Source organism: Thalassophryne amazonica, chromosome 7 (genome assembly GCF_902500255.1).
Source record: "Thalassophryne amazonica chromosome 7, fThaAma1.1, whole genome shotgun sequence".
Lineage (NCBI taxonomy): Eukaryota > Metazoa > Chordata > Actinopteri > Batrachoidiformes > Batrachoididae > Thalassophryne > Thalassophryne amazonica.
Window position 1 is genome coordinate 61849075 of NC_047109.1, and position 22218 is coordinate 61871292.

Consider the following 22218-nt stretch of genomic DNA (forward strand, 5'->3'; position numbering starts at 1 on the left):
ACCTTTGGCCCTGGTAGCCCTTCTCCAGGTGGTCCAGGGTTTCCTTGTAATCCAGAAGGTCCAGGGGGACCCTGGGGGGAGATAAAAAAAAACAAAAAAACAAAACAAAACTACATTTGCAGTTACACACTTTTCTTGAGTTGAGCAGATAGTTATTGAATGTATATTTCTCCATGAAATCTTATAAAGTGTAGCATTGAATGTGGTTCATGTTTTACTCTTTTATTGTCGTCACTGGTCCACAAGTGTGTGGTTACACGTACTTCTACATATAATGTGGAATAACAACAACATTAAGAGCAATAATAATAATCCACAGTATCAGTATCCACAGATACTGTGGCATGAAGCAGATGAGACTCTATGATGACTCCTTGATGGAATGGAATGTTGACTTATATGTAAATTGATGTTTACCTCGATGTGACACACTACACCATTATCAGCGTACTCACTGGTAGTCCTGGTTCTCCTGTGCCAACAGGACCTGTGGGACCTGGACGTCCCTGAAGTCCTTTTTCACCCTAAAAGTGTAACATGTCACCAGTCAGCACCTTATGAAACTTTTATTCACAATATTTACTATGTTGGTCTCTTTTGAGACATTTGTGTTGTTATATCAGAGAAAGTAACTGCTTTAAGAACATCTTATCTTATTAGTGAAACATTTCGAGCTGCTTTAAATATCCCAGAATGTATCTGTGAAGGCTCTCAGTTGTCCAGGTGGTTTCCATAGTAGAGAAGCTTGAATCTTCGACTGGACTGGTTTGCTTGACGCAAGGACATTTTGCTTCTAATCGCAGAAGCTTCCTCAGCTAAAATTCTTGCTGTCTGACTTCTGTCTTGACTCTACAAGAGTCAAGACAGAAGTCAGACTACCAGAGCAAGAATTTTAGCTGAGGAAGCTTCTGCGATTTGAAGCGAAACGTCCTCGCGTCAACCCAGTCCAGTCGAGGATTCAAGCTTCTCTACTATCCCAGAATGTACTATGACTGAATAGGCCAAATAAACATTTATCAGCTGATGAATTTTTGTTTGTTAATGTTCATATTACATACTCACCTTTGTTCCTGGAAATCCAATACCAGTGTCCCCTGGTGGTCCTGGAACACCAACAGGCCCCCTGTCCCCCTGTGACATTTAAGCAAGCTCACAGATGTTGATATGGTGATAGTTGAACTACAAATTACTCAGAATATGGTACAAATTCAAATGAATTAGATGAATTAAAGTAAACCATTTTCACAAAGGAACAGGCATAAAACATGTCATTAGTGTATTTACAGTTGTGCAGTGATTAAGTTTTGAATTGCACTGGACCACCTTAGATATGGTTAGAATGGCTCCACGTAGTGAAGCCACGGTCCCACCGAATAATAAACCATGAAAAATGAGCCACACATGGGTGTGTCAGTGATTATGTGAAGAATGATCCACGTTTTAAGCTATCACATATTCGCTAAGGCGCCTGTATGTGCCTCTCTGTACCTCACATGTGCCATGTATCAGCCCCTAGTGAGCCACAACCGACCCATCATTTGAGCCCCGTCCAGCCTTGAATGGCTCGTGTCACCACATATGATCCACGTCAAGCTACATATGATCCAAGTAGCGCCATGTAATGCGATGTTGGTGCACGTTTAGGCATGGGTCTGGTCCAAACCTCCAGCCCTCCCACACCTGGTCCCTTTAAAGTGTAGGTTTTCAATTCACAGCATCCATTCAAGATGTTGTCACACAGTCCGGCCAGTGCGTGGTGTGCACCAGGCTGCTGTTCATTTGTGATCCAGAGTCATTAAATGCACCAGACCAGCTAGAACCGAACCACGGGTTCCTGGACAGTCGTCTCTGTGCTTCCTCTCGCTGGCTTGGCTTCTTCTGTAGCTTATACAGTCATTTTGACAGTGATCCAACTTTTAACTTTTTGTTCATCTGTTAATGTCTGCAAAATCACTCTTTAGCACGCTGTCATTCTGCATTCCTGGACAGTCGCCTCTGCGCTCCTTCTTGCTGGCGTCACTTCTTCTGTGGCTTTAAACACACAGTTATTTTGACACAGTGATCCAACTTTTAACTTTGTGTTTGTCCGTTAATGTCTGTAATATCACTCTTTTGCGAGCTGGCGTTCTGCGTAAATGCTTGTCTTGAGTGTGAGCCATTGCGTCAGTGCGCAGTCATTGCGACAGTGCTCATCTGATCCATTAACAAGATGTTAAATCTATCATAAACATACTTTTACAGCTGATTATATAGAAGGAATGAACATGCAACTGTTTTACCAAGCTATTATAATAAAAACATTACAAATAATACCTTTTTTAAGCTGTTCCAAAAAAAAGGGTCCATATGAAACAGTCTTCTGTGATTCCAGAAGCGATGAGAGGTGTTTTCAACCTCCAAGCTCTGACAGGAAATGATTAATCTGCTACAATAGCATTATTTTATATACAGCGTCCGGCGCACAAAGCAGGTGGGATTGTAGTGCGTAAGAGGGCTGAACCTGTTCAAAATAGTCAGTATGGTCCTTGTAGCTGCCAGGTGCTTGGATAATGGACTTTTAACAGCCTCGCCCTCACCACAAACATGCCTCTAAAATCCTCATTTGTCCTCGTAGTACTTCGTACACAAACTTCCCCACGCTGTTGTTGCTAAATTTTGAACTTCTTGAAATTAGTGCCACGCATAGGAGATGAGCCTCGTTAGCTGAACATTCTGCCTCTAACAGCCTCTCAGAGCCACTATTCTCCCACGATTATTGACTAACTGGACTCGTACCAAAAAAAAAAAAAAAAAAAAAAAAGCTACGTGGCTCATTATTCACTGTTCATTATTTGGTGGGCCCAGGGCTTGAGATTTTACAGAGGATAGGATTTATTAATATATTTTACAAAACATTGTGAAAACACTGAAAGCCCCCCCCCCCCCCCAAATAAAAAGTTATTTGTGAATATGGTAATTGGGTTGGTAGGGTTCACTGGGTTGGGAGTTTGGCCTTAATGAACTTATGCCCTAATTTCAGTACCTTTACAATTACCTACATCATAGAGGTTAATTTGTTACTGGCTATTACTAGTTGTTTGTTTGTTTGAACATGTGAAATACTTGTGCTGAATTTCTCCAGATGTAGCTTCCAGATAATTCTACAGTGCAAATACAGAATGTTTCAGTGTTGACGTGTCATTGAGCAAGATACTGAATCCCAAATCCAAAATTTCTCCCACTGCACAGCTGAGCACCATCCTCTGCTGCTCCTCATGTATGTGATCATATGTAACTTTGGATAAAAGTATTTGCCAAATGTCTTCTCCATATCAAGATAAGGTGTATTTCAATCAATTTCATTAAAGGTGTTTCAGCTGATCTCCTTGAAACATGGTAGGATAAATACTGCAGCAGATAACAGAATATTTACAGAGGAATCCTTCAAATGGTGATACAAGCACCAAAGTTGGCACAAATAATCCTTAAACATTACTTAAAAAAAACCAAACAATTGGCCACTTGAATTTTCAATAGACGGCCAAGGAGGGGTCATTTGAAGAATTACACAGGGGTCAAAATTAAAAGATACTCCAATCATATTGAAAACTACAATGGCAGGTATTTGATCCACTGTCAATTTTGCAGGTTTTCCCACCTACAAAGAATGGCGAGGTCTGTAATTTTTATCGTAGGTACCCTTCAACAGTGAGAGACAGAATCTAAAAAAAAATAAAAAAATCCAGAAAATCACATTGTATGATTTTTAAATAATTAATTTGCATTTTATTGTAACATATACTTTTGGCATGTAGTGACACTGAAGAACCACTTTTGGCATGTAGAATAATGAAACAGAAAAAAAAAATATTAGAAACTCTTCTGTTTCTCAAATGATGTATGTGACAAACATATTAACCTCCTGCTGACGAAATCACTGAGAAATGTTGGTGGAACCCGTTGTGGCATTTAGGAAATAAAGAACAGCACTGTTTCTGCTTTTCCAAAAATGTGCTATAACCGTACTTCATTCCTTCTCCATAAAGACGTCTTTGTAAAGAATTGTGGAACAACTCTATAGATGGAGGGATCAACATGCTATTACCACTGGACACACATTTTAAATGTTAAATTGCCTTTTCTGACTGCACATTTTCTGTGGTCAGATTTTTCTCATGTGCCTACATGAGAAAAAAGTGAACAAGATTTTATAAAGAACCTTAAAATTAAAAGAACATTTGTTTGACCAAATTACAGTGCCTTCTGTGAGAAAAGGGTCTGGAGAGATAAATGGTTGATACCAACAAGAAAAATGCATTTTGTAACAACACAGGGGTGTTGGACTGGGGGGTAAAAGGTACTATGTACCCAGGGCCCAGAGCATGGGGGGGGCACAAAAAACTGGCATTAAATACATTTTTGTGTTGCATGTTATTAATGTCCATACAATTCATGTTGTAAAAGAATATAATTAGAATGAATGTATAAATGTTGCAAAACATAATTCTGTTCTAACAATAATATTGAAAGATCTCTGAGGGCCCTTCCCACCCCTGCACAGTTGTACAATGGTTTAGTCCAGGCGCACAGGTGGCACGCTGACACACACACACACACACACACACACACACACACACACACACACACACACACACACACACACACACACACACACACACACACACACACACACACACACACACACACACATCCCAAACGGGATCTCACAGAAAGAGGAGGTGTTTAGTAGTTCTGAAACAACTAATCAATTTAATCGATTATTAAAATAGCTGTCAAATAATTTAGTCATCAGTTAGTTGTTAAATAACTTTGTTTTACCGCAAATGTTTCGTTTCTTCCATAAATCATCCGTTTCTGCAGCTCGGCTTTGCTTTGAACCTTGAACCAATCAGAGCTTCGATCTGGTACTTTGTTGATTCAGTGTTTTATTTCGCTTAATCTTAATTTTTCCCCACTAAAACCCCAAAGAGCATATGTCTGTGAGTAATATTTACCTTTTTATGTTAATCTGACCTGTTATGGTCTTCTGAAACAGTTGATAGATGTATTTTATAACTTAAAAACGGGACTGATGCTAACGCATTAGCATGTCTATGGCGTTTTCAATGTTGAAGTTAGCATTAAGCTGTTGCAGCTGTCAGCACATTTGTTTTCTGTATAATAATTCATGGCTCAGCGTTTGTTGTAAAAGAGTCAAATGTATTACATATTGTAATATTTTATTCATTTATTTTTATTTATGTATTAATTATAATACCAACAACAACAATAATAGTATAATAATAACTAATAATGCCACAATACAGTTTTAGAGAAACGGACAAAAAGAATCTGATAAAACAGAAAAGATTAAACCAACTAACAATGAACATAAATAAATACATATAGAAATAACTGTTTCCTGTGAACACCTAGTGACTCTTAAACCTCCACTTCATCCCTGTTTTATTTAAGTTTAATGACAATTTGTTTCAGTCAAACCACATCTAGGCTATGTTTTTACACAAGAAAAAAAAAATGCAGTAAACTGCACATTTGTGTCTTTTTTCATGAAAATATCTTATTAAATATAACATATTACACTTTCGTCAGGCCTTTAAAATACTTTCGTGGACTCTTGCTGTAATATGTTGTCACTGGTTGAGAAAGTTGTTGTAAGCATCTAAAAATGCTCATAATCGGGTGAAACCTGATAGAAATCTCTTTGTGGTGTGTCGGTGATGTATGTATGTGCAAAATAAAACAAAACACTACTCCAGATATGTTTTTGACGAGAATATAACATCATATCTTTATTACAAGGTCAAACGTTGATGTTGCATGATAAAGGCCTTTTAATAATAACTCATGTATGTATATAATAACATGTAAGTAAAAAAAAAAACCAGAACGATTAATCGAAAAAATAATCGACCGATGAACTGATTAGTAAAATAATCGTTAGTTGCAGCCCTAGTGTTTAGGCTGAAATAAAATATGTCTTTCCTAAAAAAAAAAAATCAAAGTCCGGATTTCAAAAAAGAAGAGAAAAAAGGACAGGGAAAGAAAACTAAATGAGGGAAAGCACATGCTAACCAAATTCTTTGAAAAGAGAGGTGAGCTTGAAAGCTAGCTATATTGAGTTGGAGGGGTCTGGGGGACCAAAATGGTGCAATTTGGTTCATTCCTGTGCATTTTTGTTGTGTGGGCCGCCAGAAGAGGAGGTACTGCTGGCCCACCACCAGAGGGCGCCCTGTCTGAAGTGCGGGCTTCAGGCACGAGAGGGCGCTGCCGCCTCCAGGAACTGCCGAGGTGACAGCTGTCACCCATCAACCATGACAGCTGTCACTGATCATCTACATTACACCAGGAATAAAAGCAGGAAGACACCTCCACCACATCGCCGAGATATCAACTTCATTGAGAGGTAATATCCTCAGCCGTTTGTGTGGTACAATATAATTCGTATATTGTGAGTGTTTGCAGGAGTACCGGTACCTCTGTCGGTGGAAGCTGAGAGAGTGCTGGACGGCACTCTTTTCCCCTGAGGAATCACTGCGGTACTCTGCAAGATATTGAGTGAGAGGTGGAGGTGGAATTCCCACCATAATTGTTACTGGGTGTACACACACCCACACTTGACTGTTTTTGTTTTCCGCCAGCAGTACCAGATCCGACACGCCGAGACGGTGGCCACCTGGGGACTTCGGGACTTGGGGGCTCCAGTATCCCTCGGGTTCGGTGGCGGTGGAAATCGTGTGGTTCCGGTTCATCTCCAGACGGGCGTCTCCTATCGTCGAGCCTGCCCACACGACACCTTTATTGATTGACTTGTATACATTCTGTAATCTGCTGTGTTTGGTTGTGGCATTCACAACAGTAAAGTGTTCTAATTTAACTCCTTCTATTGTCCGTTCATTTACGCCCCCTGTTGTGGGTCCGTGTCACTACACTTTCCCAACACATTTTAACAGAAAGAATGCACCAAATTGCACCATTTTTCTAGAAAATGGTGCAATTTGGTCCCCCAGACCCCCCAAACCCAATACTGTTCCCCCAACTTTAAAAAGGGTTCTGACTCGCAGGTGTGATCTAAGGTATACATGATTTAGACCTGGTGTGACTACGCATTAGAAATGTGGTGTTTGCGTTAATAAAAAAGAACATAACAGTGTGTGTGTGTGTGTGGGGGGGGGGGGGGGGGGGGGGGGCTTCAATATGGCTAGTACCTAGGGCCCAGAATTTGGTGCTACGCCCCTGACCCCACATATATGTCATGGACAGTTGCATGTGTTGGGTAGGATGACTTACAGAGGTCCTCTGCAACTGTTTTATCCGATCCACTCCCTGGTGTTTAATTATTTTGATGTTTATTGGTGTGGTAGCGCTACACATTCTAGGTCTGTGGTTACTCTGCTGCATTGCTGGTGAGGAGAGTAAATAATGATAAGTTCATGAAGATGTGAGAACAAGCCTATCAATGCATTCTGAAAACGTGTGACTGTATACTGATTTGTAAAAAGGTGAAAAGTGTGGGTCATAGTAAATGTTGCTAAAAGCATAAACAGTACGTTTAAAATTTCCATACACTTGACAAGCCTTTTTAGTCAATCAACATGTTGCTGCTTCAGTCCTGGATAGACTTACTTTTGGCCCAAGAGACCCTTCAGGTCCTACGTCTCCTGGTGATCCCCTCAAACCCTGCAAGAAAAAGTAGATATTGAATATAATTAACAGGTGCTGCAGTAACAAATAACACTGTGTTGCCCGTGGGGATCTACGGGCTCTAGATTGGGTAGTGTTTATAAAACAGTTTGCTGACATTTTTCAAGGGTGGTAATAAATTAAGCAAAGCGTGTATAATGAGTTGAAATGGTGTGTGAGTCCAGAATGTTTGCAGAATCTTAGACCTCAATAACTGTTAGAAGAGGATCTTAACCCTTTTATTTCCTGTTAATTATGTAATTTTTTATGGTAATTTGCTGTCTTAATGTATTTATAAATTGTTTAGGTTCTTGTTATCATATACACACTATTATTATTATTTTTTATTATTATCATTATTAATATGTATATGTTGTGGCCATGAACAAGCGAAGCTCTTCAGCATCTCACCATGTCATTTAGGCCCTTCAGACTTTTCTCACAGCGAATGCTTCTGGGGAACATTAGCATGGCTAAAAACCTTCAGCTTCTGGGGGGCTTCAGACTCCCAACTATGGCTCTCTTAACCCCCTGTCATTTTAAGTATTTTTTCTTTATTTGCATCTCACATGCCTTAAAAGTCCTCACCATCTCATTTAGGTCCTTCAGACTTTATTTTCAGTAAATACTTCTGGGCAGCATTAGCATGACTAAAACATTCAGCTTCTGTGGAGCGTCATCCCCCAAACTCCCCAACTACGGCCCTCTTAACCCCCTGCAATTTTAAATATTTTTCTTTATTTGCATCTCACATGCATGAAAAGTCCTCACCATCTTATTTAGGTCCTTCAGACTTTATTTCAGTAAATGCTTCTGGGCAGCATTAGCATGACTAAAAACATTCAGCTTGTGGGGAGGTTCACTCCCCCCAAATCCCCCAACTACAGCCCTCTTAATCCCTCACCATTTTAAGCATTTTTCTTTATTTGCACCTCACATGCCTGGAACAGTGGTGGGCACAGCTAACCAAAAAGTTAGCTTCGTTGACAGTTAATCTGCAGACTGAAAAGTTACCTTTTATGAAGCTAAACCAATAAACCCCTAAAAAATTTAGCGGAAGTTACAGATAAAAGCTAAACCGATAACTTTCAGTATTGACTTCAGTACACTAGCAGCTACTGACACAACAACGAGCCAGCAGTTCTGTGTCAGAGCAGCCTTCTCTCAGCAAAAGAGACCTGGTGACCACAAAGAAAGATTACATCCTCAGTTGAGGTCAACAGAGTCCCATCCTTACTGTAGACAGCTTGGATGGTTCCCCATTTTCCCCTCCTGAGGTGCCTCACGGTCCGCCAGAAGCACCTTGGTGCCGACCGATAGTCCTTCTCCATGGTTGCTCCGAACTCCTCCCACACCCACTGCTTTGCCTTTCCCACAGCAGAGGCTGCTGCCCTTCAGGCCTGCCGGTACCTTGTTAGTTAATGCATTAGTAATTATTAACTCACAGTGAATGAAGCGTGTTTTCTTATGATTTTTTAATGCATTAATGTAACGGTGTGTAGGATTTAGTGTCCTCTAGTGGTGAGGTTGCAGATTAAATTATGCTGTTGCTGGTCAAAATTTTGTTTCTCTTCATCTTTTCAATTCTTTGGTGATGGGGATTCTTTTTCCCTTGTCTTCTCTTGTGACAGGCAAGTATATGATCCCCCTTATGGGTCGTCAAACGTGTTGGCCTGCAACCCGTAGACGGTGTGCAACCATTGATTTCTCTTCTACTTTTTTCTTCAGATGAAAAATATGGAGTAAGTATGTCCCTTTTGGGCTACTATATCAACATGGAAATGCAACATAGCAGCCTCCATGGGGGCACTCACTCCCCTCTAGATATGAAGGGCTCATTCTAAGCCCATGAAAACACATCCATTTGTTATTTGAGGTAATTATACACTAATGAACAGATGGTTATGAATGCTAGATTAGACTTCCGCTACTAAACACACCTAAAACATACAAATGTCAAATTAAGAGACGTGTGGTTTAAAAGGACATATAAATGTTGTACTCATTTGATTGTAACCTTACTTATTTTTATTTAGCTGTTCTTATTTCCTCACATGCTCAGATATGTACGACTGGTTTATGTCACTTTTAGGGGTTCCATACATGAAAGAGTTCCCCAAGTTGAATGACCAATCTGCAGGTTAAAAACAACCCACTCCCACTCAGTGAGAAATACAGCAGGAATAAAACCAACATCTATCGCTTTCATGTCCTTCAAACCAGACCAAGCTTTGAAACTAATGTTATACTGACACTATGCCAGTGTCACAGAGGAGGAAGTGCTGGTGCTGGGTGACCAGGTCTCTGCACTAATCCCACCACACAAAGTCTTTTCCTGCAAAAGAATAATATCATGCAAGCCTGGATTCACATCTTTGGATAGCCACATTAGTATCAGGATTATCAATAATCCATTAATCACATTCCATTAGTGCAGGGGCGAAAAGAAGGCAAATTCCACTTTTATTTTTTATATCAGAGACTGAATGGGCTGTGTCATGTTGGCGGGTCAATATGAAAACAGGATGGAAAGGATAAAAAAGACAATACTGCACACATTTAGTAAGTTTAAAAAAGTTGGAATCATATCAGAACTGAGTATGCTCACTTAAATGTGAAATTATTCAAAATTTGGAAATGCTCACAAATGCATTTTGTGACGCTTGTAAAAACAGTCTGTAAATGTGATGATCTACTGTGAATTAATCTGTATGTAAATTCATATCAAGTAGATGTGAATTTAGATATGAAGCATTTTTTAAATTTATTAACTGTATATTTTATGATGTTTTCCAGGAATGAAAAATTGATTAATTTGCATTTGTACAGAACATATTTTAAATATTTTAAGTTAGGCTTAAAATTCAGCTGTGCCAATAATTCTGACCAAGACAATTGAACTAATGTAACATGACAAGTCAACAACATCTGAAGTAAAGTCTTTTCACTCAGCTCAAAGTAGGAATCAGAGCAAGAGGCAAATTTGAAGAAGACAACTGGAAGACTTATGTTTACAAGATCTCTTCCTTGAGGTGGATCATGTATGACGTGGTACTAGACTGTGAGACAATACTTCAGCATGCAGTGTAAGGAGCACAAGCCAAACAATGCAGTATCAAAACTCATCATTACTCTTTACTCTACTCCTGTTTAGACCGGCAAGGTTTTCCAGTGTAGTATTTGTTTCTCAAAGATCTACAGTTTCTCAGTCCACACAGCTGTAAATGGCTACTGGCCTTGGCTGGGGAAGTAACCTGCATCAGGCTGGTGTCCCAACCAGGGGGAGTCATAGACTCCCACATCCACCTCCCACTACTGAATCCACACAGTAAAATCACCAGTGTTAAATTAACACTGACAGTGAACATATGGTCCCACTGTGACCACTAGGCCCATATGTACACTGGCAGTGTTAATTTAACACTGCCAGTGTTAGTTTTACACTGGTGATTTTACTGTGCAGAGACGTACACCGGTACCAACGGGCCTCAGTCCCTATATAGGACTTACGTCTGTCTATTAACTGGACTGTTGCTGTTGTGCTGTTGAGCTTTCTTTTTCTGTTAGAATGTTTTTTCATGTCAAAATATGGTTTGTTATGAATATCATACAGTTATTCTCTTCATTTCAAGCTATTTTTGGACCTCCCTATGAAAACTGAATTCAATTGGCACCCACACCTTTCACTGACTGCCCCAGTCACAGGGGGAAGGAAAGCTGTGTAAAACTATGGTACATACCACAGTTATTAAAGTTTTATGTTTTTCATTAGTTATTACTTTTTTACAACCCCAAATCAGAAAAAAACTGGGATGATATGAAGAATGAAAAAAAAAAAAAAAAAAAAAAAACCCCAAACAAAAACCAGACAAAAAAACATTGATTACACAGACTTCTGTTGGGAAGGTGTTGTAGCACGGACCCACAACAGGGGGCGCAAATGAACGGACAATGAGTAAGCCAAAAGGTAACAATTTAATGTTGTGACAACACACAACTAAACACACAAAATTTGTAAAGTCAATTAACACCAGGTGACGTGTGGGCAGGCTCGAAGATAGAAGACCCCCGACGAGAGAGAAGCCGCGTCCCACACGGCTTCCACCACCAACGGTCTGAAGAACACCGGAGCCGCCAAGTCCCATATCCCCAGGTGGCCTCTGTCTTCGGCTGTCGACCCTGGTACTGCTGGCAGAAAGCAGAGACAAGATGAATGAGTGTAAGTCCGCACACTCAGTGGTCCATGATCTGTACACAGTTAGGAGGGAGAACCTCCACCTCCAAATCACACACTCGTGCAGCTCCTGATTAACCACTTATCTGTTTGGAGTGTGAGGCGCAGTCGTCGCAGTCACACCAAACGCCAAAATCCCAGATAAGGGAACAACCACAGGACAACGGCTGCAAATGAGATTAGATTGTTACACAACGTGTCAGTCAGCAGAGAAATTACCTCTTGGTAGTCGATTTCTCGGCGGGGAGGTGGAGTTACAGTCCGGCTTATGTAGTGGTGTAGATGAGTGACAGCTGGTGCGATGAGTGACAGCTGTCACTTCTTCTGGGTCTGGCGCCCTCTCGTGCTTGGAGCCCGCACTCCAAGCAGGGCGCCCTCTGGTGGTGGTGGGCCAGCAGTACCTCCTCTTCAGCGGCCCACATAACAGGACCCCCCCCTCAACGGGCGCCTCCTGGCGCCCGACCAGGCTTGTCCGGGTGTCTTGCGTAGAACTCGGCCAGGAGGGCCGGGTCCAGGATGAAGCTCCTCTTCACCCAGGAGCGTTCTTCAGGACCATACCCCTCCCAGTCCACCAGGTATTGGAACCCCCGGCCCTTACGACGGACGTCCAGGAGCCTGCGGACCGTCCAAGCAGGCTCCCCGTCGATGAGCCGGGCAGGAGGCGGCGTAGGTCCAGGTGCACAGAGGGGCGAGGTGCGGTATGGCTTGATGCGGGACACGTGGAATACAGGGTGGATCCGCAGTGAAGCCGGGAGTCGGAGCTTCACTGCGGCCGGGTTGATGATCTTGAGGATTTGAAATGGTCCAATGTATCTGTCCTTTAACTTAGGGGAGTCCACACAGAGGGGGATGTCCTTTGTTGAAAGCCACACCTCCTGCCCGGGCCGGTATGTGGGGGCCGGGGAACGTCGGCGGTCCGCATGGGTCTTAGCCCTCGTCCGGGCCTTCAATAGGGCAGAGCGGGCGGTCCGCCACACCCGGCGGCACCTCCTGAGGTGGGCCTGGACCGAGGGCACACCGACCTCTCCCTCCACCAGCGGGAACAATGGGGGCTGGTACCCCAAACATGCCTCAAAAGGGGAGAGGCCGGTAGCAGACGAAACTTGGCTGTTGTGGGCATACTCGATCCAGGCCAGATGGTGACTCCGGAGGTGACACACCGAAGGGCCTGCTCCAACTCCTGGTTGGCCCGCTCTGCCTGGCCGTTGGTCTGGGGGTGGTACCCGGACGAGAGACTCACGGTGGCCCCCAGCTCCTTGCAGAAACTCTTCCACACCAGTGAAGAGAACTGGGGACCACGATCTGATACAACGTCCGATGGTATCCCATGCAGCCGCATGACGTGGTGGACCAGGAGGTCTGCCGTCTCCTGGGCCGTCGGGAGCTTCGGGAGGGCCATGAAGTGGGCTGCCTTGGAGAACCGGTCCACTATCGTGAGAATCACGGTGTTGCCCTGGGACGGCGGGAGGCCCGTGATGAAATCCAGGCCGATGTGAGACCAGGGGCGATGAGGCACTGGCAGGGGTTGGAGGAGGCCTGTCGTCCTCCGATGGTCTGCCTTGCCCCTGGCGCAGATGGTACAGGCCTGGACGTAGTCCCGGACGTCGGTTTCCAGGGACGCCCGGCAGGATGAATATGTTAGTTTAAATGAGTCAACACCCCCGAGTCACACTAACTGTCAGAATGCTCGTAGTACGGGCCGGGGCGGAGGATTAGCAGCAATCTTCCATTCCAGCTTATTAATTAATCAAAAACCTAGACAGAGCTTTAATTCATTTGAAAGCTTGTCTCTTAGTCTTTTCCATCCAAATTGGAAGTCCCAAAAACCAGTTTTATTTGTTATTATCTATCGTCCACCTGGTCGTTACTGTGAGTTTCTCTGTGAATTTTCAGACCTTCTGTCTGACTTAGTGCTTAGCTCAGATAAGATACTTATAGTGGGCGATTTTAACATCCACACAGATGCTGAGAATGACAGCCTCAACACTGCATTTAATCTATTATTGGACTCTATTGGCTTTGCTCAAAAAGTAAATGAGTCCACCCACCACTTTAATCATATCTTAGATCTTGTTTTGACTTATGGTATGGAAATAGAAGACTTAACAGTATTCCCTGAAAACTCCCTTCTGTCTGATCATTTTTTAATAACATTTACATTTACCCTGATGGACTACCCTGCAGTGGGGAATAAGTTTCATTACACTAGAAGTCTTTCAGAAAGCGCTGTAACTAGGTTTAAGGATATGATTCCTTCTTTATGTTCTCTAATGTCATATACCAACACAGAGCAGAGTAGCTACCTAAACTCTGTAAGGGAGTTAGAGTATCTCGTCAATAGTTTTACATCCTCATTGAAGACAACTTTGGATGCTGTAGCTCCTCTGAAAAAGAGAGCTTTAAATCAGAAGTGTCTGACTCCGTGGTATAACTCACAAACTCGTAGCTTAAAGCAGATAACCCGTAAGTTGGAGAGGAAATGGCGTCTCACTAATTTAGAAGATCTTCACTTAGCCTGGAAAAAGAGTTTGTTGCTCTATAAAAAAGCCCTCCGTAAAGCTAGGACATCTTTCTACTCATCACTAATTGAAGAAAATAAGAACAACCCCAGGTTTCTTTTCAGCACTGTAGCCAGGCTGACAAAGAGTCAGAGCTCTATTGAGCTGAGTATTCCATTAACTTTAACGAGTAATGACTTCATGACTTTCTTTGCTAACAAAATTTTGACTATTAGAGAAAAAATTACTCATAACCATCCCAAAGATGTATCGTTATCTTTGGCTGCTTTCAGTGATGCCGGTATTTGGTTAGACTCTTTCTCTCCGATTGTTCTGTCTGAGTTATTTTCATTAGTTACTTCATCCAAACCATCAACATGTTTATTAGACCCCATTCCTGCCAGGCTGCTCAAGGAAGTCCTACCATTATTTAATGCTTCAATCTTAAATATGATCAACTTATCTTTGTTAGTTGGCTATGTACCACAGGCTTTTAAGGTGGCAGTAATTAAACCATTACTTAAAAAGCCATCACTTGACCCAGCTATTTTAGCTAATTATAGGCCAATCTCCAACCTTCCTTTTCTCTCAAAGATTCTTGAGAGGGTAGTTGTAAAACAGCTAACTGATCACCTGCAGAGGAATGGTCTATTTGAAGAGGTTCAGTCAGGTTTTAGAATTCATCATAGTACAGAAACAGCATTAGTGAAGGTTACAAATGATCTTCTTATGGCTTCGGACAGTGGACTTATCTCTGTGCTTGTTCTGTTGGACCTCAGTGCTGCTTTTGATACTGTTGACCATAAAATTTTATTACAGAGATTAGAGCATGTCATAGGTATTAAAGGCACTGCGCTGCGGTGGTTTGAATCATATTTGTCTAATAGATTACAGTTTGTTCATGTAAATGGGGAATCTTCTTCACAGACTAAAGTTAATTATGGAGTTCCACAAGGTTCTGTGCTAGGACCAATTTTATTCACTTTATACATGCTTCCCTTAGGCAGTATTATTAGACGGTATTGCTTAAATTTTCATTGTTACGCAGATGATACCCAGCTTTATCTATCCATGAAGCCAGAGGACACACACCAATTAGCTAAACTGCATGATTGTCTTACAGACATAAAGACATGGATGACCTCTAATTTCCTGCTTTTAAACTCAGATAAAACTGAAGTTATTGTACTTGGCCCCACAAATCTTAGAAGCATGGTGTCTAACCAGATCTTTACTCTGGATGGCATTTCCCTGACCTCTAGTAATACTGTGAGAAATCTTGGAGTCATTTTTGATCAGGATATGTCATTCAAAGCGCATATTAAACAAATATGTAGGACTGCCTTTTTGCATTTACGCAATATCTCTAAATCAGAAAGGTCTTGTCTCAGAGTGATGCTGAAAAACTAATTCATGCATTTATTTCCTCTAGGCTGGACTATTGTAATTCTTTATTATCAGGTTGTCCTAAAAGTTCCCTAAAAAGCCTTCAGTTAATTCAAAATGCTGCAGCTAGAGTACTGACGGGGACTAGCAGGAGAGAGCATATCTCACCCGTGTTGGCCTCTCTTCATTGGCTTCCTGTTAATTCTAGAATAGAATTTAAAATTATTCTTCTTACTTATAAGGTTTTGAATAATCAGGTCCCATCTTATCTCAGGGACCTCGTAGTACCATATCACCCTAATAGAGCGCTTCGCTCTCAGACTGCAGGCTTACTTGTAGTTCCTAGGGTTTGTAAGAGTAGAATGGGAGGCAGAGCCTTCAGCTTTCAGGCTCCTCTCCTGTGGAACCAGCTCCCAAGTCAGATCAGGGAGACAGATACCCTCTCTACTTTTAAGATTAGGCTTAAAACTTTCCTTTTCGCTAAGGCTTATAGTTAGGGCTGGATTGGGTGACCCTGGACTATCCCTTGGTTATGCTGCTTTAGACGTAGACTGTGGGGGGGTTCCCATGATGCACTGTTTCTTTCTCTTTTTGCTCTGTATGCATCACTCCGCATTTAATCATTAGTGATCGATCTCTGCCCCCCTCCACAGCATGTCTTTTTCCTGGTTCTTTCCCTCAGCCCCAACCAGTCTCAGCAGAAGACTGCCCCTCCCTGGGCCTGGTTCTGCTGGAGGTTTCTTCCTGTTAAGAGTGTTATATGGCTGGGGGGGCCTGGCTGCCGGTTTGTTTGTCGTTTGGTTTCCTCCCAGGTGGCGTGCATTTGGGACTGAGTGGCTGTGTTGCTGAGGCTGTCAGGACCTCACCCTGATCACCTGCGACTCGTCAGGACTCACAGCTGAGGTGCATCTGGATGGATTGGAGCATGTTGGCATTTAAGACTGGAGTGCACAGTGTGTATTTGCCAGAGACTCGACCTTGTGACCAGACGGGTGAGATCGTCGTCTTGGGAGCCATCTCATCAGCAGCGGACGCTGAGAATGTCCAGGTTTGATGCACAGTCTGTGAAAGAGGAGGGGGTGAGGTCTCACGCTCGTCAGCACACTTCCTGAGGTACGTTGGATTTTGTGACTAACAGTTATACAGTCAGTAAATGTGGTGTCCCTCACACCTTATTGTATTGAGCTGTATGTTAGTCATGTATCAGCTTCCACTGCGGTGGAGTTTTGTGAACGGGATGTTCCATGCCTGCAGGTTGGGAAGCTGATCAGCAATCAAGCCAGGAAGTGTTTGCTGTTTGTACACCTTTAAGTGTTCTGTGTGTAGAGTGTGGACTCACATAATGGTTCCTTCTTTCACAGACTCGGTTGTTGCGGCCACCTGGGGGGTGTCGGCGGGGTCCTTGAGTCCGAAACAGCTTCTGGCTCCGGACCGTTAGCGCTGCTGGGAGCGCACCACGCCAGACCGCACCTTTTTGTTATATTATCTTTGTTATTATCACTGTTATGTATTAAATTCAGTTAGCCTTTGTACCGTGCTCTGCTTATTTCATACTGGGTCTTTCAAACGCTGGTCGGTTCTCCGAGCTGCGTCCGACACATAACAGTAGTCTCTGGCCAAACATCACGGACCCAGCGGTAGCAGAGACGGTAACGCGCCGGGAAGGCGGCAGCAGACGTTCAGTGGTTATCCGGATCAGTTGCGGGGCTCTCCGCCCGGAAGGTGCGTGTTTGAGACCATTACTGGATACTAATTTGTGCTCTCTTGCAGCCGTGTTCCTGTGTTGTGCCTTATCCGTGGGTCGTGGTGGAGTGTGACTGGCGACGGTTTCGCGTCACACTCCGACCGGATAAGAGGTTTAAACGGGAGCTGCAAGAGTGCGTTTGTAATGGGTTCACGCGCACGGCGGAGCTCTGTTAGCACGGGTCGCTGGGCTTCCTGTGTTACAGTCGTAGCCCCGTTTCCCCGGACAAAGGTAACTACTGCGTCTGTTGTATCAGCTCCAGCGTTATTTAGTTGAGCACATTTTGGTTGTGTGTTGCACTCAGCTGCGCACACAAAAGCAGCTCGTTTGTTTTTTTCTGTCGCCCAAGGGGTTTTTTCATTTTTAGCACTCTGGTTCCCCCTTGTGGTGACTGAATCACGGTACCGTCAAGCTCTTGAGTAGGAACAGGTGTGTTCCATTTGGTTGAGCTTGACGGTATAACTCACTGATTTGTTTTGTGTTAGTTCATTTTGTGTGGGTGTTTTTTGAGTTGGTTTTTGTGTGGGCTTTTATTTTTTGTTGTCCACTATTTGTCTGGGGGTGTGACCCTGTAGCCTTTGCAAAAAAAAAAAAAAAACGGGGACCCAAACGACTGTGTGTTGGTCTGTTTGTTTTTTTTGTTTTTTTTTCTTTTGTTTCTTTTTGTTTCACCTCCCCAGGGTTAGATGGAACGGTCCCCTGGGGGGTGATGGGGTGGTATTTGGGTTGTTTTTTCTCCTTGTTTTTTGTTATGCCCTCTCTTCTCCTCTGACTCCAGCCGGGTGTGCCGTAGTGTCGGCATTGCTGGAGGGGTGCAGTTAGGTTGTGCTGGGCGTTTCCCAGGTGGCCTCTGCACCCGGGAGGGGAGGGGGGGGGGGTTTGGGTTTTTTTTTTTGTTTTCCCTCCCCCAGTTTCCGCCCTCAGGGTTTGACTGTGGTGTCCTCTGGGGGGGAAAGGGCGTTGGGTCCATCTAGCCGTGGAAGGCCGGGGCTGGGTCCATTAGTCATGCGGGGAGGCGTCTCCTGGGGTTGACGAGTGGTCCTCTGGGGGGCGCTGGTGGTCCCCGTGGGTGACGTTGGATCCCAGAGGGACCTCGGCCGTGGTTATTACTCCTGGAGCTGGCGGGTGGCCCTCTGGGGGGTGTTGGTCCCTACGTGTCGTTTGGGGGGGAGGAGGGGGGGTCTTTTGGCATTTTTGTTTGTGAGTTTACATGTGGGTTGTTTTTCTTTTCTCCCCTTCCCTGGGGTTTGATGGAACGGTCCTCTGGGGGGGGGGGGGGGGGGGGGGGGGTGTTTTAGTATTTTTGTTTGTAGGCTTGGGTTTGGGTTGTTTTTCCTTTCTCCCCTTCCCTGGGGTTTGATGGAACGGTCCCCTGGGGCGGGGGGGGGGGGGGGTGTTTTGGTTGTTTTGTGTTATGACTAATCACACATGTTTGGTTAAAGGCTGACCGCACAGGTGTAGGAACTCCTGGCCACACCTGTGCTAAGACTGTCAGAACCAAGGGCAAAGATGCAGCCAGTTCAACCAGTCTGTTGGAGGACGAACGCAGACGTGGTTTCCAGCCATGGTCCCTGGAGGGGGGTGTTTCTCCTGGGCCAGGTGTGTGTGGTCGCCGGAGGCTTCCCGTGAGGGTGGGGTACTGTTATATGGCTGGGGGGGCCTGGCTGCCGGTTTGTTTGTCGTTTGGTTTCCTCCCAGGTGGCGTGCATTTGGGACTGAGTGGCTGTGTTGCTGAGGCTGTCAGGACCTCACCTGATCACCTGCGACTCGTCAGGACTCACAGCTGAGGTGCATCTGGATGGATTGGAGCATGTTGGCATTTAAGACTGGAGTGCACAGTGTGTATTTGCCAGAGACTCGACCTTGTGACCAGACGGGTGAGATCGTCGTCTTGGGAGCCATCTCATCAGCAGCGGACGCTGAGAATGTCCAGGTTTGATGCACAGTCTGTGAAAGAGGAGGGGGTGAGGTCTCACGCTCGTCAGCACACTTCCTGAGGTACGTTGGATTTTGTGACTAACAGTTATACAGTCAGTAAATGTGGTGTCCCTCACACCTTATTGTATTGAGCTGTATGTTAGTCATGTATCAGCTTCCACTGCGGTGGAGTTTTGTGAACGGGATGTTCCATGCCTGCAGGTTGGGAAGCTGATCAGCAATCAAGCCAGGAAGTGTTTGCTGTTTGTACACCTTTAAGTGTTCTGTGTGTAGAGTGTGGACTCACATAATGGTTCCTTCTTTCACAGACTCGGTTGTTGCGGCCACCTGGGGGGTGTCGGCGGGGTCCTTGAGTCCGAAACAGCTTCTGGCTCCGGACCGTTAGCGCTGCTGGGAGTGCACCACGCCAGACCGCACCTTTTTGTTATATTATCTTTTGTTATTATCACTGTTATGTATTAAATTCAGTTAGCCTTTGTACCGTGCTCTGCTTATTTCATACTGGGTCTTTCAAACGCTGGTCGGTTCTCCGAGCTGCGTCCGACACATAACAAAGAGGGAGTTTTTCCTTCCCACTGTTGCCAAGTGCTTGCTCACAGGGGGTCGTTTTGACCGTTGGGGTTTTTCGTGGTTGTTGTATGGCCTTGCCTTACAATGTGAAGCGCCTTGGGGCAACTGTTTGTTGTGATTTGGCGCTATATAAAAAAAAAGTTGTTGTTGTTGTTGTTGAATGCCGTCTTCCATTCGTCTCCCTTCCGGATCCGAACCAGGTGGTACGCGTTTCTAAGATCCAATTTCGTAAAGATTTGGGCTCCATGCAGGGGCGTGAACACTGAATCCAACAGAGGTAACGGGTATCGGTTGCGAACCGTGATCTCGTTCAGCCCTCTGTAATCAATGCATGGACGGAGCCCGCCGTCTTTTTTACCCACAAAAAAGAAACCAGCACCCATCGGGGAGGTGGAGTTCCAGATCAGCCCGGCAGCTAAGGAGTCCCGGATGTAGGTCTCCATTGATTCGCGTTCCGGACATGAGAGGTTGTACAACCTACTGGACGGGTACTCAGCGCCCGGGACCAAATCGATGGCGCAATCATAACAACTTCTGTATGAACCCAAAGATATTTCATGCTGCATTGAAGGGCTGCAACATATTCTAAAAAAAATAGGACAGAGGCAATTTATTTGAAATATAAGGATTAAATCATCACTTTTACAGCCAGTGTTCTTGAGAAAGTTCAGTGCATAGATACATGAGTGTTTCCATTATGGAGCTGGTCAATCTGTGTCAAGCAGGCATTTTGCAAAAACTGACAGGCCATGCTGGAAGGAGACCAGTGAAGGAAGCCACCAAGACGCCCATGATGGCTCCGAAAGAATCATCAGCTTATATTTAGAATAAACTGTGGTCTTTGCAGGTCTTAAATGTAGGAATGGATGTATATTAACAAATAAAATGAAGTGACCACACAAAATGTGAAATATCTCTGGGTTCATACTGTCTGCACTGAAATAAAAGCAAAAGTAAATTTAAGGATCACTTTTTTTCTTTTTCCTTTTTTTTTTTGGATTTGCTTTTTCATTTTCCATGTCAGCTCAACTTTTTTGATTTAACGTTGTATCATTGTGATTTGGTGCCATATAAATATATTAAATTGACTAGTAATGTACACTTCCCAAGGGATGAGGGGGAGATTTTGGTCTATTCAAAGATGCTTAAGTGTGAGTATGCAAAGTTCATTGACAACAATTAATAGCAGAAAGAAAGACAACCTTTTTCTGGTCATGCAGTAAAATAGACAGGATCCACTGTACCTGTTCTCCTCTCAGTCCCCATGGTCCTGGAGGTCCTTCAGGACCCTGAAAAATTATGCTCAGTTCATTGTAAGAGTAAAACCTGTGTAATTATTAATGAATCCTGAATAATATTTGTTCAAAAAGATCATACGGTGTCGCCCTTTTCCCCAGGAGTCCCACATTCTCCTCTCTCCCCCTGAAAACCCACACAGACACTATTATTATTTCACAGTATTGATACTAACAATGCCACCGACTGGTAGACTTATAAATCAAAGCAGAACACACCCACCTTGTTGCCCTTGTAACCTGGATGGCCCTGCAATGTAGAAGTGCGTAAGTGTTGAAAATTCAGCATCCAATAACCTGTTGGTATTTTTTCAGTGAATAGATAAAACAGTTTACCTCTGGGCCATCTCTTCCAGGTCGACCAGTCACTCCAAGCTCCCCCTTAAAACAAGATCAACTTTATGTGACTTCTGTTAAATCAGATGCATTGTTTATCGCTTGATGTTGTGCCTTACTTTTGCTCCTTTTTGACCCAGCTGCCCTCTGTGGCCCGGGTCCCCTTTTCTACCCTGGAATTAGTAATTGCACACTGTAACACAAGCTGATTTATTCTGTAACAATAGATATCATACAGCTATAAACTGAAATCTTAAAAACTCACTGGACTTCCTGGAGGGCCTCTTTCTCCTCTTTCACACAAACACACCTGAGCCTGTGGACACTAACAGGACAAAACACTCACTTATTTTTTGCATTATATTTGTGATTAATTCTTGAATTTCTGTTGTGATTTATAATATACTTACCCCTTCAAGTGCAAGTGCACCCTGGATGCAAAATAAGAAAAGAGAGTTCAGTTAAAATGCTGCTCATGAACATTATTTGCTTTTCTACTGTGACCAAGAGAGGCCCCAACAATTCCAAATTCAA

At 43.6% G+C, this 22218-nt stretch overlaps 1 protein-coding gene across 1 annotated transcript in view; it reads right to left on the reverse strand.

The window, feature by feature from the left end:
* col28a1b (collagen, type XXVIII, alpha 1b) overlaps positions 1–22218 on the reverse strand; it is a 154307-nt gene that overhangs the window by 104191 nt on the left and 27898 nt on the right. The window contains exons 4-14 of the mRNA XM_034174304.1: positions 22095–22115; positions 21950–22009; positions 21804–21857; positions 21685–21729; positions 21572–21598; positions 21431–21475; positions 21298–21342; positions 7627–7680; positions 1063–1131; positions 456–524; positions 3–71 (exon numbers count right to left, since the gene is read on the reverse strand). Of these exons, the coding sequence (XP_034030195.1) occupies positions 3–71; positions 456–524; positions 1063–1131; positions 7627–7680; positions 21298–21342; positions 21431–21475; positions 21572–21598; positions 21685–21729; positions 21804–21857; positions 21950–22009; positions 22095–22115 (558 nt within the window). The remainder of the gene's footprint in view (positions 1–2; positions 72–455; positions 525–1062; positions 1132–7626; positions 7681–21297; positions 21343–21430; positions 21476–21571; positions 21599–21684; positions 21730–21803; positions 21858–21949; positions 22010–22094; positions 22116–22218) is intronic.